The sequence below is a fragment of the Arachis hypogaea genome, chromosome 3, assembly GCF_003086295.3.
Source record: "Arachis hypogaea cultivar Tifrunner chromosome 3, arahy.Tifrunner.gnm2.J5K5, whole genome shotgun sequence".
Lineage (NCBI taxonomy): Eukaryota > Viridiplantae > Streptophyta > Magnoliopsida > Fabales > Fabaceae > Arachis > Arachis hypogaea.
In genome coordinates this window covers 140,729,933-140,748,535 of record NC_092038.1, presented here as the reverse complement: position 1 = coordinate 140,748,535, position 18,603 = coordinate 140,729,933, and the positions used below count along the sequence as shown (strand labels likewise).

The 18,603-nt window shown below is 33.0% G+C and overlaps 1 protein-coding gene across 1 annotated transcript; it reads left to right on the top strand.

Annotated features, from left to right (window-relative positions):
- Positions 1-12,419: 12,419 nt before the first annotated feature.
- Positions 12,420-14,820, top strand: LOC112734696 (zinc finger protein SHOOT GRAVITROPISM 5). The gene is made up of 3 exons (XM_025784127.2): positions 12,420-13,082; positions 13,148-13,559; positions 13,748-14,820. Exons 1-3 carry the CDS (start codon positions 12,992-12,994, stop codon positions 14,481-14,483), a joined length of 1,239 nt encoding a protein of 412 aa, XP_025639912.1. The 5' UTR covers positions 12,420-12,991; the 3' UTR covers positions 14,484-14,820.
- Positions 14,821-18,603: the final 3,783 nt, after the last annotated feature.

The following is an 18,603-nucleotide window of genomic DNA, read 5'->3' as shown; positions in this document are numbered from 1 at the left end:
CGTTAACTATTGTAACGTGTTTATTTATAAAAGATTGTTATGTAGATAACAATTTTTGGAGTGAAACTTCACCCGTTTTAGATGAATTCGTGATAGATAGAGAACAGTTGATAAATGTTATGTGAAAACTCAAAAGATAATAAATGCTTTATTGTCCAAAATTACATCGTTTCCATACTCATGTGACAGCAACTGAACACACATTGCTGTAGATAACGAATGGACAACTCTGTTTTATTTCGCACTATCCATGTTTCACAAAAGAAACATCTCGCATTTACCTTTTTAGGGTATTCGTTGTAATAAGCGGCGAGGGGTTCTTTGTCCACCTTTTACGCGAACGAATTGCGTGGGAGGAGATTGGGTAAGGGCTGGTCGACGACATGATTGGGCGCGGCACAGTGGGTGCCATCCGAAGATTCCTTCGTGACGAAGTGGATGTCGTCTTTGGTGGCTCCTTGCTGAGGCAGATGAGTTGCAGCGCTGGTTCAACAGCGAAGTTAGGCGACGCAACAGTGTGAAGGAGGATTGATTGGTTCCCTTCGTCGGGTTGTGGCCATTGTCGTCGGCGTGAGAAGACTGGGGTTATTGTTGCAGTGAGCGAATGATCAACAACAATTATAGGGCGACGCGACAATGTGACTAGAGCAGGAGAGGAAGACGGTAGCATGAACAATGTGAGTAGGAGTGGAAGGGGAAAGTGGGGTGTGCAGTTGTTTTTTTTTTTACAAGGAATAATAGTAAAAAATCAAAATAGGGTTAGGTTTGGATAATATTGTGGAGTGTTTTTTTTGTGTTATTGGGATTTTTGTTGGAGACTACATTGTAATTGATAGAGTTGGTTGGTATCTTAATTGGTTATTTAACAAAGTTGTTAGTAAATATATTAAATTGAATGAGATATAAGATAATAATTTAAAAAAAGTTAATAATTGATTTTAATGAATTTATTAATCTAATTACTACAAGAAAAACGTTGAGTACCGGTGGAATAATAAAAATAATCTGCCGGTAACCATATTATCGGTAAATTTATCGTCGAACACAATCCGGCGATATAACTTTGGCCAATAATAATTTATTGTCGAATTCTACGCCTGAAAAAAACACTATTTTGTTTCCTACGGTAGAGTGGTCAGCGTTGCCTAAACGTCGCATTTCTCTGAAATTCTTTTACGTCAAAAAATTCTGACGAAAAATCTGATGCTAATTTTAGTGTGAATAAAAATAGTTTTTATGCTTCTATTTGTCGTGAAATTTAAGTATAGAATTTTAAATTCGACAGAAATTAATTCGAAAAATGGATTCTTGTTTGTAATTATCGAAAAATTTACTAGTAATGTCCATTATTAAATCTGACGGTATTTTATGTTTTTTTTATAGTAAACGATTAAGATGTTCTATCTTAAGAAAAAATATATTACTTTCAAACTAGTATTAGAAGAACAAATCTGCTCCTATATAAGTAATATTCTTAGATAATTTAACGGTGATGTGGAAGTTATTAACTCACCAATAATACTTAATTAACTTTCCTTATTTGACACACAAACAAAAATTAGGAGATAAATGTTGAAGAAATTCAGTAGAATTTACTGTTTTGTGCTAATAGTTAATTAATAATATTTTTAAATATTATTAAAAATATGTTGTTAAATTATTAGATTAAAATAATTAGATTAATAGTTAAAAAGAAAAAACTACCATTTGTACCCATGAACTTTACGAATGCTGACAAAAGTACCCATGAAAGAAGAAAAGTGACTTTGTACCCATGAAAGGCTGGATCCGTCTGTCGATAGTACCCGAACATCATTAAAACGTTAGCTCCGTTAAGTTAAAAGCCAACGTGGAACGTTAACTGCTTACCTGGCTTTTGAATTTTAATTTAAATTTTTTTAAGAACCTTCCAGGTAGATATAGAAGAGAGAGAGAGAAACATTAGAGTCACTTCGCACCATTCCATCTTCTTCCTCACCACCCTTATGCATGCCCTAACAGAGAGAGAGACGTGAACCACGTACTGAAGTGACGCCACCAACCAAGCCGCCCAACCACCTCCGTCCGCCCAAAACACCACCGGCGACTAGCATCACCCAATCCTTCTTCCATTTTCTTCTCCCTTTCCCTATTTCTTCCCTCCTTTGCGCGTAGTCACTCTGTCTCAGCGCGAACAGCCCCTGCTTCGCATCTTCCAGTCCGGCGAGGAACCAAGGGCGGTGAACTTTTGTGCCGATGTGACCGCCGCTCCTCCGCGTCGCCCAATTTCTTCGTCCTTCCCTCTCATTAGCGCAGGTTCAATTCCCTTTCCCTACTTCCCTGTCTTTCTTCTCTTTAATTTTATTACTTTTTCATTCTGTTTTGGTGATCTGAGTAGGTTAAGTTACATGATTTCTGTGTTTTATTGTTCACTTGTTTGCTCTGGCTGAATTTTCTGGGTTGTTTGATGCCAACATAGAACTAAACACGCTGTCTGAATTTGCTGCACACCACATGCTCGATATATCGCCTGAATGAAGTTTTTTATTTAAACCTTATATCTAATCAGCATAGGGCTTAAATTTTGTTTTCATTAGGCATTTTAATTCACAAATATGCAGTTTTCTGAACTTTGTGATGATGATTGTGATTAAACTTTGGTTATGCGCTAGTTGAATGTCCTTGTTTTACACCAAGTTATCTATATATTGTTGTCACTCAATGAAGAGATACCTACCTAACAAAATATAATTTGGTAAATTCTTCACATTTTACACAGTTGAAAACAATACCACCACCACCATAAGATAATTATAGTTTTCAGGGGACATTTTTCTGAAAACATTCACTATTTTACACGGGTTGGCAGCAAGCATAGCCTATTACATATTCCTCACCAAACATCATAACATATATATCTCAAATCATTATTCTATAAATCAATAATTGAAACCCCATTTTTCATGTAATAAATAATGGAAAGGATTAATGGATGTATTAGGCTCATGAATGAGTTTATCTAAAATTTCAAATAATGGCACGATTACTAGGCGATCTTGTTGCTTATCGAGCTACGGGAACTGGCCATATGAAACTCTTGGCAGGTTTGTTCAAATTTCACTCTATAAGAACTTGTCATGTTTGCATTTTTTGTTGGTATTCGTTCTACAACATTATCCTATTAGGTGATTTAAGCAGTAGCTTAACTAGCTATGTTAAATAAGGTGGATGTGATATCATCATGAAACAAAGAAGCAATGATTTTTAAATTCAGTTTTCAAATATAAAGGACTGGAAGGCCACTCAATTGTTTAGTGGTTTATTAAATTTTCTTTTTCCTCTTTATCAGTGTATTGGATGGGTCCACAAATGTACCTTATCAATATAATAGCTATAGTGCCTTTTGTGATTTTGTTTATTAGTGGAATCTTATTAGTGGAATCAGTAGAAAATGTAGTTGGGTACATCTAGTTGAGTGATATAGCTATTACAAGATTTATACTATGAAGATGGGAATGTCTATGAGGTTCAAAGGCTACCTGTGAAGGTGAGTGTAGACTTGGGGAGAAAGACTTGTTCATGTAGGTTATGGCAGCTTACTGGACTTCCATGTAGGCATGCCTGTGCTGCCATTGCATACCAAAATCGCAGGGCCGAGGACTTTGCTCACAACTGGCTTACTATGGGAGCATACAACCTAGCATATCAGTGGACAGTTCAACCTGTCCCAAGCCAGGAGTAGTAGGAGAAGGGAAACCATTATCCATTGTTGCCTCCAGTGTATAGGAAGCCTATTGGGAGACCTACTAAAAAGAGAGACGCTCGTAGAGATGGTCCTAGAGAGAATCCTGATCTCCATAGAGCAAAGAGGAGATATGGCCCTATTAAATGTACATATTGTCTGAAGGTATAACCTTATATTCCATATCTCATTTGTTTACTTATGCATATTGGTTGTATTGTAAAGAAATTAAAATTGCAATTATTGCTACTGTTTTCTCAGACTGGTCATAACAGCAGAGGATGTGACAAGAAGAAAGAAGCTATGGCTAGTGGATGAGCTGCATCAGGTAGTGGTCGTCAGCAACAGGGTGCAGAAGTGAGATCTGAAGGTATGGGTGTTGATGATCTTGATGAGGATACTGCCAGAGAGCAAGAGATGTATTGGGAAGAGACTTTGGAGGCAGCAGATGCTAAAGCATCAGCTTCAGATTCACCCAATGTAAGTTATTTATATCCACTCTCTTCTTCTACTTATTGGCATGAAGATAAATTTATCTTGCATTAAAAATTTGAGCTAATGCAATTTTCAACATTTATAGGTGAATGTTGATGATCTGAACTGTGTGAATCCTTCTGAAGAACCTATGGCAGTAAGACCTCCACCTTCTAACTCCTCTACTGCATATGTGCCACCTAGACCTATCATAAAGCCAACCATGTCCAAGAGACCAATTAGGAGGAGAAATATTAAGAGGCCACCACCATCACAACCTTCTCCCCTCAGACCTGCCCCACCACAACCTACTCCCATAACGCCTACCACACCACAACCTTCTGTTGTTAGGCCTACATCACCAACTAACCAACCACCTCCAAGAGTTACCAGACAAACAATGCATGGTGCAAGCCGAGGTACCACTACACGATTTATGCAATCATGCCAACTCCACCATCCACAATTCAAACACCAGGCAGATGGCCAGTACCTGGGTTCCGTCCACCAATAGGAGCATCTTCAAGTGGCAACAACAATGGGGTTTCTAGTGGCAGCAGCAACTCCACACCCAACAAATAGGATTTTCTTGTGTGAATTTATTTTTTGATGAAGTACTTACTGTAATGAGAGCTCTATGAACTCTTATATTGTGGTTTTTTTTGTAACTTATGCCTAGTAATTAAACAACACAACTTGATGCTTTCATGTTCATGGTTTGTAAAGGTTTTATTAGGTACATTTGATTTGGTACTACTACATCAAACTCATACCCTCATTTTGAGGCTTTTGTTGATAACTGCATATGAGTAAATTACTTCAAGGTTTATTATAGCTTATGGAATGAATATTTAGTTCCATTTCCAGGTTACAACTTTGCTATGTATTTTATAATATCATGTTTCTGGCTAGATTAAGACAAATCATGACATTTATATTTCTTTTTTTGTCAAAATTGAGTTAACTCCAATTTAGCAGATATCAAATACATTAACAATCATGGACATTAATGTCATAACACAACTTGACTTTTTCCACAACAAGCGAAGATAGTAACAGAGTTTCGAAGTTCATCATCATCGAGACCAACCAGCTTCTAAATTCATCATCATTGAAACCAAAAAGCTGCACAAAAAGACCCCAGGACAACATACACCATAAGTACAGTTACATATTGATTAATTGGAGTAGATTTAGCCCTACACAAATCAGTAAACTCAAAAAAATAGTTATAATCCATGACCTAATAGTTCTAATTTCACCCTGGAGCTTCCCTATCTTTAACAAGATCTTCACACTATTCTCTTCAATCTCTCTTCTTTGCCCAGTGAGATTGACCTCATGGTTACTACAGGAGCTATCTTGATTTTTTCTAACAAGGGCTCTTGCCAGTCCCTCCCATCCTCCGTCAATCTCATCCACCCATACAAAATACTTGCAATCCATCATCTGTAGTGTGAAAGGGAGGAATAAGGAATCATTCACAATAAGTTAATCTGATCAGAAGCACAAAAACAAAAAGACTTACCTTCTATAGAAGACACCTTATGAACCATCTCCCAGGATTTGTTAAGGTTCCAGATTGTAGCAACACCACACCCTGTCCACAGAAGCATCTCCCAGACAAAGTCTTCTCTTCACCCCTCTTGGAAGACGAAGTCCCTTCTTCGCTGATGCTTCCATTCGAAGAACATTGGTTACCTCTGCTTCTCCTAGACATTCTAGGGTTTTGAAATTGAAATTGGGAAAACAGTTGAGGATAAATTAGGGGAATGGGTGATGTTATAACGGTATATTTATGCTTGGACACGTTAGACTGCTGATTCAAAGCCAGGTAAGCAGTTAACGTTCCACGTTGGCTTTTAACTTAACGGAGCTAACGTTTTAATGACGTTCGGGTACTATCGACAGACGGATCCAGCCTTTTATGGGTACAAAGTCACTTTTCTTTTTTCATGGGTATTTTTGTTAGCGTTCGTAAAGTTTATGGGCACAAATGGTAGTTTTTTCTAGTTAAAAATAATAAACTATACTAACTATTGAACTATTTTCGTGTTGGTGAATAGAAAAAGAAAAAGGTTGTCTTGACATATATAAAAATATTATTTTCAACTTTTTCCTTTTTATCTTTTGCCTTTTTAATATCTAATTTCGGCTTTTAAAGATTTTTCTCCTCTCATAAATAAAATATTGATATTTAGTTGTCACAACTTTGAAAATTGCATATGCGATTTTTTCTTTGCAAGTTCGTAAATAATCTTATCCGACACGATCCAAACTTTAAATTTATAGTATAAAATCTGCTGGGTATTATTAATCTAGAAAAATGCTAAGATCCAAATGCGTTTATTAAAAAAAAAATAGTTTTTTAGTACTAATTCAAATACAAGGTAAATGTAAAAATCAAATATTAGTCCTCTAACATTATTTATTTATTTAGTTATATACTTATATTGTTATATCATGTCTTTGGGAGAATTTTCAATTAGTAATTCTCTATTTTAAAATAATTTTTTCCCTTTATAATTTTACGAAAGAGAACAATAGAAGATTAGAAGGTAAAACTTGAACTCGTTGAGTAAAATTTTAGTTAATAAAATTGTTAAACTAATACATAAAAATATATCTTGACATCACATAATTTATTTATATTCTGAAAAGTCTTTGTTCTCCTTTTCGGGTGAACGCCACCCACTAATGTTGTTACTTTTTTTTTTTCCATCATGTATCATTTGTGTCATATTGTCCAAGCCCATAACCTTGTGTAATGTGGGCTTTTTGGAGTATACTCGTTTGTTATCTTCTCCATTGTAGAAGTTAGGCCAGGTTTCTTCAACGAAATCTAATGTTTTTAGAAAAAGAAACCAGTTCCTTCTTCGGGCCTAAATAAAAGTCTGCGACTGAAAACAAAAAAGGGAAAATTCTCACTTGACCCTTATTTCCAGTGATAATAACAACATAAAAGAACCTTTAAGTAAATAGAAAAATATCATTGATTAAAAAATGTTAGGAAATGATTATCTATAGCTATAAGTAAGATCTTTTTTTCTAAAAAGCAAAAAAAAGTGCCATCATCACCAGCGAAAAATCTTTAAATGAAACTCAGTACTACGATGAATTAGTCATTAGTTTACTAGGTTAGAAAATACAGTAAAAAACCAAAAATATATCTATATAATAGTAATATATAAAACTTGTACTGAAAATTAAAAAAAAAAAAAAACTTCTAAATCTCTCTCTCTCCTCAAAGATGGTAATGGAATAGTACTAGATGAAAAGAACTAACGTCTAAAGATTTGAAAGAATTGATGAGATGGAATAAATTTGTAAAAGAAAACAAAGGACATATTCTGAGCAGAAGTTCAGGTATTACGATTGTAGAGTAGTAACAATATGAATAAGTTAGACATTTACATTGAGAAATGCAAGTGTTTTTCTTGGTACATGAAAATGGGAATTGATTTGAAGCTCGTGCATTGCATACTGCCATCTTGATCTTGACTAAGCAAAGCTTCTTGGGTCCTACTCTTCTGCTCGTGCCTAAAATCGTCATTTTCCTCAGATTCCCTAAATTTACTACCCAAACTAAACGATAATCTTGCTCCACATTTCCTTTGCAGCTTGGGCCCCATCCCTAAATGGATCCAAATTATTCCACTAATTATTTTATTGATTCATTTAGAATATTACTCCTCTATTTTATATATGTTTGTGCATCATTTTTGTTTTTAATAGAAACAAGATTTAATTTTGGTTCATATATAAATATAGGCTACCAACGTATAGTTTGGTTAGAGTAATATATTATCTTTCGAAAATTTTTAAGTATACATATAGCGATATTTCAATAATTTTTAACCGTTAATTTTAATTATAAAAAAATATATAATATATATAATTAAAGAATCATTAAAATATCGGTGTATCGATATTTTTAAAAACTTTCCATTATCTTTTACCCTAGTCAATAGTATTCTTGAGTTTGGGTATATATATCGGATATGTCATATGTGTATATAGAAATGTCTAGTTGGCTACCACAAAACGATATATATATATTGTTCATATCCTGACCCAAAATATTATGATCCAAGTCCAAACATACTAAAAGGCTCAATTTAAAGAAGTCGGACTCCACCTTAAAGAAGTCGGACTCGAAAGATAGCTGACAGATAACACTTATTCAAATAAGTAACTGCCCCTAAAATCTCTCAACCAAGAGCCATATCCCAACTACCCTAAAATAAATGGATAGTTATTCACCTTAAAAGGTGGGACTACTCTAACGGTGGTTATTGGTTCACCACTATAAATACACTAACACTCCTCAGGTATCTCTAAGCTCCAATACTCTCTAAACCTGCTTGCTCCCTTGCTAACTTAGGCATCGGAGTGTCTTTGCAAGTACCACCCCCATTCTTTCATACACACAAATCGGACGACAGACGCAAATCAAGTCGGAGACTACCTCCACTTAACGCTTGAACCAATTTCACAAGCCTAATCCACCAACTTCAGGTTACCCACGTAACATATATATATATAGTTTCACAAAAACTTTCTAATGTTTACACGGTGAGTGAACTAACAGTGATATTTCATATTTGATAGGAAAAGAAAAAAATTGAAAGAGAATTATTGATGAAAAGCAAATATTCTAATAACATTTTTAAGGCTAGCCTAAGGATATATATTGTAATCCTTTGCGTTAGACAGAACTAAATGTCTAATTAGGGTTTTACCATTGAAAAGTTTGTAATTAAATTTATATATATTATATAAAATTTGTAATTAAATTTGGGTAATGTTAAGTAATTAACTTTTTTAGTCAACATCAACTAACTTTTTTTTAAATTATTTTGGCTATCTTAAATTTTAAATCTTAATTATAAATTCTTAAATTTAAATTATAAATTATAAACTTAATTTCTAAAGTTGACTAATATTATTAACTAAAAGTTAATTTTTATAATTTAATCTAGTTTTTATTTTTTTTAAAACGGTTCGGCTACGTTACCAACAATATATCTGTCAACTTCTGCCAACTCTTATTTATAATTGTGTTTTATGGAAGTGTGTTCGTGGATGTGTCTAATAAAAATGTCTGTGTTTAATAGAAGTGTCTTTATAGATATATTTTTTGGATGTGTCTCTTTATATATGTATTTAAAATATATTAATTATTAGACACATCCACCAACATACTTCTATAAAACACAATTATAAATAAGAATTGGCAAAAGTTGGCAGATAACATGTTCGTACCCTATACTTTTCCTTTTTAAAAACAATGGAATAATGTTAAACTATTTGCTGTTATAGTGTTTTATAATTCATCTAAAATTCCAACAATTTGTAACAGAAAATAATTTGAAAAAACTTAATTAAATCTTTTTATCTAATATAAAAACTTAATTACATGATAAAATTATAATAACTAACAGAATAATTAAATGTTACACGTTTTGAGATAAAATAGTTTACGATTTATGTTTTGTGTCTTAAAATGTTTTACAGTTAAAGCGTGAAGTTTAGGCATGGGCATGGGTGCATGAAGATAATACATTGGGATAGTTGGAAAATGCAGAGATAATAATGATTGCAAGGGACGTGCGTGACTAGTGCATTATATTGCGCGCGCTTGCAGGGCTTCTAATTCTATGCTTCAAATATTCTTATATATGTTATCTTTAATTAACCACCGATTATTATATTAGGCATGTTATTGTTCCATGCAATATAAATATAATCTCTGGACCACCACAGATCAGAGTGGTCGGAGTTACCATGGCAACACTACTTGAATTTGTGAGTATCTATTCCGTTCTTATTCATTCGGGAAGAATGGGGTAGATAGGTTGGGTTTAGATAATATCTACTCTTATTCGTTTCGGTATATATATAATTTTAATATATAATGTGTAATATATATAAAATAATTAGTAAAATAATTAATAATATTGTATTATATTTAAATTTTTATTTTAATTTATGTTATATATGTGATGATGGTTATATAAATTTTAAAATTTAATTTTATTTATTGAATTTTAATAATTATAGGGGTAGATAGAGGCGAAATAGATACCCGCACAAACGGATTAAGATCCTAACTTTTTACTACTCACGAATAAAAACGGGACGAGTTCTATGTGAATTATTGTAGGACAGAACAAGATCGAGTAGAGCAAAAATCCACCCCTACCTGCTTCGTTGCCATCCCTAGCCGGAGTAGCTAGTATGTAGAATAATGATGATGAGCCTGACTGAGCACATATCATCAATTTTCACGGATCTATTATGGATGAAGAATCGATCATAGGCCTCACATGTGTCATGTGTGTGTTAGAAGAACCTAAGCCATCTCACACTATTGGGTAACAACAACAACAAAATTACAACATGTATCATCAATATGCCCACCTTCACATAATAACTTGTACAAATTAAAGCCTGAACCAGTACGGCCTTCTAGCAACTCATCACCACCGTATTAATTATACACATTCTCCACATTAGCTTTTACAATGCGGGGAGGTGTTATAGTTTGGAAATTTTTAATTAGTTTCAAGGTATTTTACAACAGGAGATATTTTAGTCTTGGAGGTTGTTCTCTCTCGAAGAAAGAATTATTTCACAAATTTCATACCCTATTTAAAGATTATTGATTATATGCCCTATTATTCTAGAATTTTTTTTGGTTTCCGAAAAAGAATCTGACTTCAATTTCTTTAAGTATATATGGTCCACTTGATGAACATAAAAGAATATAATGTAGTTGTTGCAGCACAAGGTAACACACAATGATATCTAGGCGTGTTTGAGATATTTTGAATCAAAAGAATATAAAATTTTTAAATATATCGATACACTAGTATTTCAATGATTTTTAACAGTTAATTTTAATTATAAAAAACATTAATATTCGGTATATTTGAAAGTTTTTCCAAAATAATCTACTGGTATACATAATTGTAATGACGTGATTGTGATGCTGAACAATTTCATCCATATCTGTATGTAGAAAAATGGTTTACTTGAGACAAAAAATTATTGATATGAAGTCGGCAAAGGTAAGAAAAATTGAAAGAGTTAGCTGAATGTGTGTGTAGGACCGATCCATTTGATTCCTCTGACCAAGAATGATTAAAGTTTGAATTGATATGTGGGGGACTTTATTTTTGACTCATCTATACATATAAGGGTCTATTTGAAGCAAGCAAGATAAAATGCCAATCCGCAACAGATTTTCTCTATGGCGGCAGATAATCAAGAACCCATTTGAAAACATGTCCTTATACCAATTTTTGTTTACACGCTAGCTATGTATGTAGTTTTGTTTTTCTTTCCTTTTTAATATAAATAAAGCTTAGTGTGAGAGGGAACTTAGCGAAACATTGATCTCCGCAGAATGCATCGTTAATCACTTTTTCCAATGATTTTATTACGTCCTAGCATATATGTTTATCACTATATACAAGCTTAGGTGGCATGCTGTGGATGTTCCACGTGGATCAGTTGTTATGACCAAAAGACAAAGAAAAATGGATCCAGCAGTAATGCCATGTCGTCCATCTACTTTCATTCAACCCTAGAAAATTCCCTAAATACTATAAAAACCTGATATCATAATTAATTAATTAAATAAGATAGAGCGTATCCCGATCCCAGTTAAAATACAAATAAAATATAGACTCGTTTAATTTTACTGTGTCTGGCCAGATAACATTACGTTATTTTAAAGGGAGCTTCAGATATGTAGGTTTGGGACCTCTATTATTTACATTGGTACGAATGACACAGTATATTGTACGCAGAGTAGAGTGTTTGACGCAGCATGCCAAAAGAATGGTATCTAGTTATGGATTTTGATCGAAACTAGACAATAATGTATGTATTAGAAAATAATACGCAATAAAATTGTGGCAACTTAACAAATTAGTAATATAAAATTAAGAAGAAAAAAGTAGGTACATAAAACAAAAAAGTACCAAGGAAGATTGAGTAGAGCAGAAGGTGTTAGTCTGTGGTTGAATGATTAATATTCGATATCGATTATTTGTAATAATAGTAGGCAAAGAAAGAATTATGGAAAATTAAAGAGACGTAGTTATGTGTGGTGGGGTTTGAAGTTTAATTTGAATTAATTGGGAAATGTAGAAATCCATCCATAATATATGCGCATGAGTCCAGAAGATATAAGTAAGCGCCCGTTACATGCGCCAATGGGAACTGAAATTGTCATTGTTTTACCCTATCCTCCATAATTCACCCTGCTGTCTCCTCCACCTTTTAAGCGTATGTAGTAGAGACTAGAGAGAGAGGTGTAATATCAATTTGTCACTTAGTCACGTGAGAAAGACCACTCTCTTCTCTACGACTACCGTATTTGGAGGAGGATGTTTTTTTTGTTTCTCTCCAGATTCCTTAATTACGTATGGTGCGTTGGGTTTTCCTTAATTTAATCATGTGATTAGATTGGGTCAGCCCCGCCCCCAAACAAAACACATGTAGTAATCAGAAAAGATATCTTTATAAACAAGAGTTGGGTGGTGAGTGGTGAGTGGTGGTGGAGGTGAGAGGTCAAGGGTAAGGTCGTGGCTTAGCAAAAGCCCTGAACATAATTAAAAGCAAGAGCTTTTTTTTATTTCTCTCTCTCTCTTCCTTTTTTAAAATTGTTGATTCTAGCTAGCTAGGTCCGGGTAAAGCTGAAACTCCACTACTACTATTGCAAGCGTATCCTGTACAGCAATTTATTGTTTTTAAGTTCTCACCACCATCATCATCAAACCACTCATGTTAGACAACACCATCAATACTGCTTCTTGTTCTTCCGATGCCCAAAACCTCCCTAACAAAAGAAAAAGAAGACCCGCTGGAACCCCTGGTAATTCAATTCAATTTCATTTTTCATATATAATTCATTTATTCATGAGCTTCATTGATTCGCAGATCCAGATGCAGAAGTGGTGTCTCTGTCACCGAAGACGCTGCTGGAATCGGATCGTTACGTGTGTGAGATCTGCAACCAAGGGTTCCAGAGGGACCAGAACCTGCAAATGCATAGGAGGAGGCACAAGGTGCCATGGAAGCTTCTCAAGAGGCAAGGAGGAGGCGGTACAACCATGATGAAGAAGAAGGTGTTCGTGTGCCCGGAGCCCAGCTGCTTGCACCATGACCCGTGCCACGCACTGGGCGACCTGGTGGGAATCAAGAAACACTTCAGAAGAAAGCACAGCAACCACAAGCAGTGGGTCTGCCATAAGTGCTCCAAGGGTTACGCCGTTCAATCCGATTACAAAGCTCACATCAAAACCTGTGGCACCCGTGGCCATTCCTGTGACTGTGGCCGCGTCTTCTCCAGGTCCCTCTTCAAACCCTAAAATTCTATACACTGCTCTGTTATATTATTTTTTATAGCATGAATAAATTAATAAGGATTTGCTATCTTGGTTTATTCGACACAAGCATATAACATATAGTGTATGTTGGTGATATGGATATAACAGTAACAGATTAAATGAAAGTTTGTGTAATATTAATATATTTCAGGGTGGAGAGTTTCATAGAACACCAGGATGCGTGCACTGTGAGGCAGCACCGACCAGAGTTACAAGCACTGCAACCAGCATGCTCTTCAAGAACAGCTTCAAGCACAAGTCCATCCAGTGATGCTAATTTTACGGTGACTGCCCCACTGCAACCACTTCCACCACCACCACCACCACTGCCACCACCTTCAGAGATTCACAGGAACAATACTAATACTCACAACTTGGAACTTCAGCTCCTACCTTCTTCAATAAACTCTCGTCAAAACCACGAAACCCGCTTGAGACTCGCAATAGGTGGGGACAATGGGAGGAGTGTTGAAGAAGAACGGAACAATAACAATAATGTAATGATGGTGGGTGATTCTTCTTCCACATTGGAAGTGGCAAGGTTGAAGGAGTGTGCAGGACAGGAGCTGAAGTTGGCAATGGCGGAAAAGGCATATGCAGAAGAGGCAAGGAGAGAAGCGAAACGGCAGATTGAGATAGCTGAGCTTGAGTTTGAGAATGCAAAGAGGATAAGGAAGCAAGCACAAGCTGAGCTTGGAAAGGCTGAAGCTTTGAGAAAGCAAGCCATCAAGAAGATGACTTCAACTCTCATGGAGATAACATGCCATGCTTGCAAGCAAAACTTTCACTCTTCCAACAATGGCGTTGGGGTTCCGTCTGAAGAGACCTCCATTGTAATGAGTTACATGTCATCAGCAAACAACACGGATGATGGTGAAGCAGAATAGTCAGTCACATATATAACCCCTTTAATTGTATTATGCCGTTTAGAAAGAAAAGAAAAGATGAAAAAGGTTTACGAGCTAATTGAGTAGTGATGGTTGTTTTCTTCTTTTTCTGTTTTCTTTTTACTCTTGGCTGTCTGAAAATTTGTTGTATGATTTAGAGAAAGTTCATATTCTTTATTAATATTGTGTTGTTGTGATCGATCGTGAGATGCAGTGCTTAGGAGTTTGAGTACTGACAAAAGTCCTGAGTAGTTGTAAACTTAATTAATTGTTTTGTTCATTTGATAGCTAATAGAATTAAGAAAATAAAATAAGGAAGGAATGATTATTGAGACAATGGATATTAATGTTGTTGATATATTAATTGAAGGAGACATGTGACATTCATCTGGGTGAATGATAGCAGTGAGGGTTGGGGCCTGGGACCATCCAAAGGGGGGTATATCTCCCTTTTGAGGTCGAATTTAATGTGGGAGGAATAGAGAGGCAGAGAGGGAGGGTGAAAGATGGAGGGTCATTTTCACTGCATATATATGAAATTGAATGCATATCCATATAAAATAATACATATAGACGCCATGCCATGTTTTTCAGTGCCAGAGTTGAATGGGTGCTCTCGTCCCTCTCAACGCAAACAAACGCACACAAGCCTCTAAACACGCACATACTTTTAACACCACACTGGGAGCTTGCAGTGTCAGCACCCTAGTGGGGGTTACAGTACCTTTTTCATTCAATAATGTCATATATGCCACGCCCTCCCTTCATATAATTAATTAATTATCATTTTTCTACTAACTGCTAAACTAAACACATTCATTATCAAATTAAACTAAATAATTCAAATTTTGAATTCTTCATATATAACAAACAACTTCAAACACATCAATCAATTTGGAGCGAGCATGTTAACTAAACCTTAAAGCAACTAGACGTCTATATTCCCCTATTGGAACATCCGAACATGGAAGGGAACTTTTGTGCTCTTGAAAGATAAAAAGAAAGCAAATTAGGTTTAGCTTTTTCTTCTTTTGGAGTCAATGGAATTACGTAGTTGCTTTTTAAATTGACTTTTAGTATTATAAAGTGAAAACATTGTCATCTTATTAACTTTGAAGGTTTCAACTCCAGTACTTGTTATATTTTTCATTAACATTATTAATTTACTGAATTTTTAGATTTGTTTATGATACCATACGCATACTATTTAAAGCATGTTTTAATTTATAAAAAATTAACATTGGCATGTGTTCATATTCGAGCCCAAAACACAAAAGTCAAGCCAATAAGAATAAAATGCCCACCTCAAAAGGTGGTTTCTATCGCATACCCGAACTCTTTACACAATTCAAAGGGGTAACTTATACTTATTTAAATAACTGCCTCTCCGAATCTCTCCAATTATCTCAATATTTCTTGAAAGATAGATCCTAACAAGTTATGAAGATAAATGTAACGGTTATCCATCAATAAAGATGAAACTACTCCAACAAATGTGGTTATAAATATATTGACACCTCCCCAAGTATAATTCACGATCTACACTACTAAAAATCTGCTCAAAACCCTTGCTAAAAACCTTACGTTTAGGCCCAAATTAATGTTTCAGGTAACTCTCGAAATAGTATGTTCAAGAGATATTTATTTAATAAAAATTAAATGAAGAAATTAAAATCAATTTGATTTCTCTATGAATTAAAAATAAAAGTGGACAAATAAGTAGATATTATTAGAAGAAGAGTGTTACAGCATGCTCTTTATTTTTGGTTAAAACATGGCTATGCATAGTCAAATATTTTAATTTGCTTACAATTTATAAAAGTTTATATTTACAGCATAATAAGTTGATCAATTTAATAAGAGGTTTTTTTTTATATATTTAGATTGAGTGTATGTTACAAATTATCGCTTTATAATTCTTAGTCAGGAATTCGGTTTGGATAGAGTAATTACTCATTTTAATTTTTTTTTTAAAAAATTTGATTAGAATAGAATGATTATCTAATTTTATAATTTTGTTATATTAATTATCTTTCTTAGTAAAATATTTGATAACTTTTTATCAATATTGTAAATTTTAAGCTTGTATTCACACGCTTCGTTTTTTAACTAATACAAGTTAGAAAATATGGTAACATAAGTTACCTAATTTATACGGGTAGAAAATAATACGGGTAGAAAATATACATTTAAACTCTTTGTAATATGTATTATGTTATTTTTGTTATCTGGCCCGTATTATATGTAATTTATTGTGGTATTTTAATTTATGATGATTACATCTTTACCATATATATAAACAAAGTTAAATTATGAATTACATCTAATGTATACTTAATCATTATTTGTTATATAATAATATTGTGATGAATGGATCTATCTGACAATTAAAAAAATATTTAAGTGACATAGTACATACTATCATTCAATGAAACATGAAAGATAGAAGAAACACATCTAACATTAAATAAAAGTGATACATACACTGAACATGAAATATATTACTATAAATAGAGACTCGAATTAACTCACTATTCTTGTTTTCGATGTATCTTTTAAGTATGAATTTTATGCTTTTTTTAAGACGTATGTACACTAAAAATAACTTATCAAATTAATTATTATATAATTATTGTATATATGTTGTGATTAATTTTGATTTTTTATTTTTTATATACAGAAAATTTAGTTGTATGCTTTGAGATATAATATAGCTAGACTTTTGTTCATGTTATTTCTAGGATTCGAATCTTTTTCTTTTCATAGAAAGATCTTTGGCTCGCTTACCATTAAGTCTTTATTAAAAAGCGAAACTCGTAAGTGCTTTTCGGATAAAAGAAAGTTACTTTTTTGTATCAAAGTTAAACACTTTACTTAGACTACTGTATAGTATGAAAGTAGAGTTATGTGTGAGAGGAGATAATGATGATGATTAAGGAAGTAGCGTAGTATGAAAGTATATGTTGATGAAATTACTTATTATTATAAAAACAAATAAAGTAAAAAGAATTAAAAAGGAGAAGACAAAAAGAAGATGAGGAGGCAAAGTGGGGGATGGAGTTTGGAGACTGTTGTTTGACAATTCAAAGGGAAGTAGCTGAATCAGAAATGGGGAGAGGGGGTTACCCTGTTAATCATGAATACTTTGTTGGGACCACGTGCAACCTCTTCTCCTCTTTATTTCTTTAATTTCCGCACCTTTTAATGCATCCCCGCTACTATCTACCACCATTTAGGGACGCTGAAATTCTCCTAAATACGGGAGTCTTTGCAAAAATCGTTTGAGATTAAATTGTGAGATTTTTTTTTGTTAGAAACAGCGTAAAATTTCTGAGAGATTCGAGTGGAGATTCTTATTCTGTCTCTACTCATTTCTAAAATTCATAAATTTATTTAATAATTTATTTTTTATATATTTTTTAATCATTATATATATATATATATTTTAATGACAACTCCAAAAAATTTTATGAATGGAACAAAATATATATAATATGATAATAATTTTTATAATTATATTTTATTATTATAAAATATAATTAATTTTTAAATTATTTAAATAATAAATTAAAATATTAAAATAATAATTTAAATAATAATATATAGATTAAAATTTTATTTTTTTAGGTTTTATATTTTAAAAAGATTAAATAATTTTTTTATTGTCAATACAATTAAATGTCTCACTTTTTATATATGTCATTAAATAATGATTTAAAATTCATTTTTCATAGGATTACAAAATCGATTCTTTATAATATTCATATTTAAAAAAAATTTCAACTGATGTTGTCCTAGAAAAAATTAAAGTTAACTTAAAAAAAAGCACTAATAAATAAATAGTATTATTTTGATTTTTTATTTTATTATTATTATTTATTTAACTATTTTTTATTTAATGGTCAATATAAAATTAATATTTTTATTAGTAATTTCTAATTTAATATTAAAATTAGTTTAATAAGATAATTTATTTAATTTGAAATTAATTTAACAGAATAATTTTATATATTTATAATCAAATCTAATAAAATATTGGGCTGAATTTTATTGACTACCAAATATTTTTATTATTTTAAAATTAAGATGCTAATCTAGCAGTAATTTATAAAAAAAAAGT

Coding starts and splice junctions, on each gene's coding strand:
- LOC112734696 (XM_025784127.2), top strand. CDS start 12,992: ATGTTAGACAACACCATCAATACTGCTTCTTGTTCTTCCGATGCCCAA. Junction 13,083..13,147: donor AAGACCCGCTGGAACCCCTG/GTAATTCAATTC, acceptor ATTGATTCGCAG/ATCCAGATGCAGAAGTGGTG. Junction 13,560..13,747: donor TGTGGCCGCGTCTTCTCCAG/GTCCCTCTTCAA, acceptor AATATATTTCAG/GGTGGAGAGTTTCATAGAAC.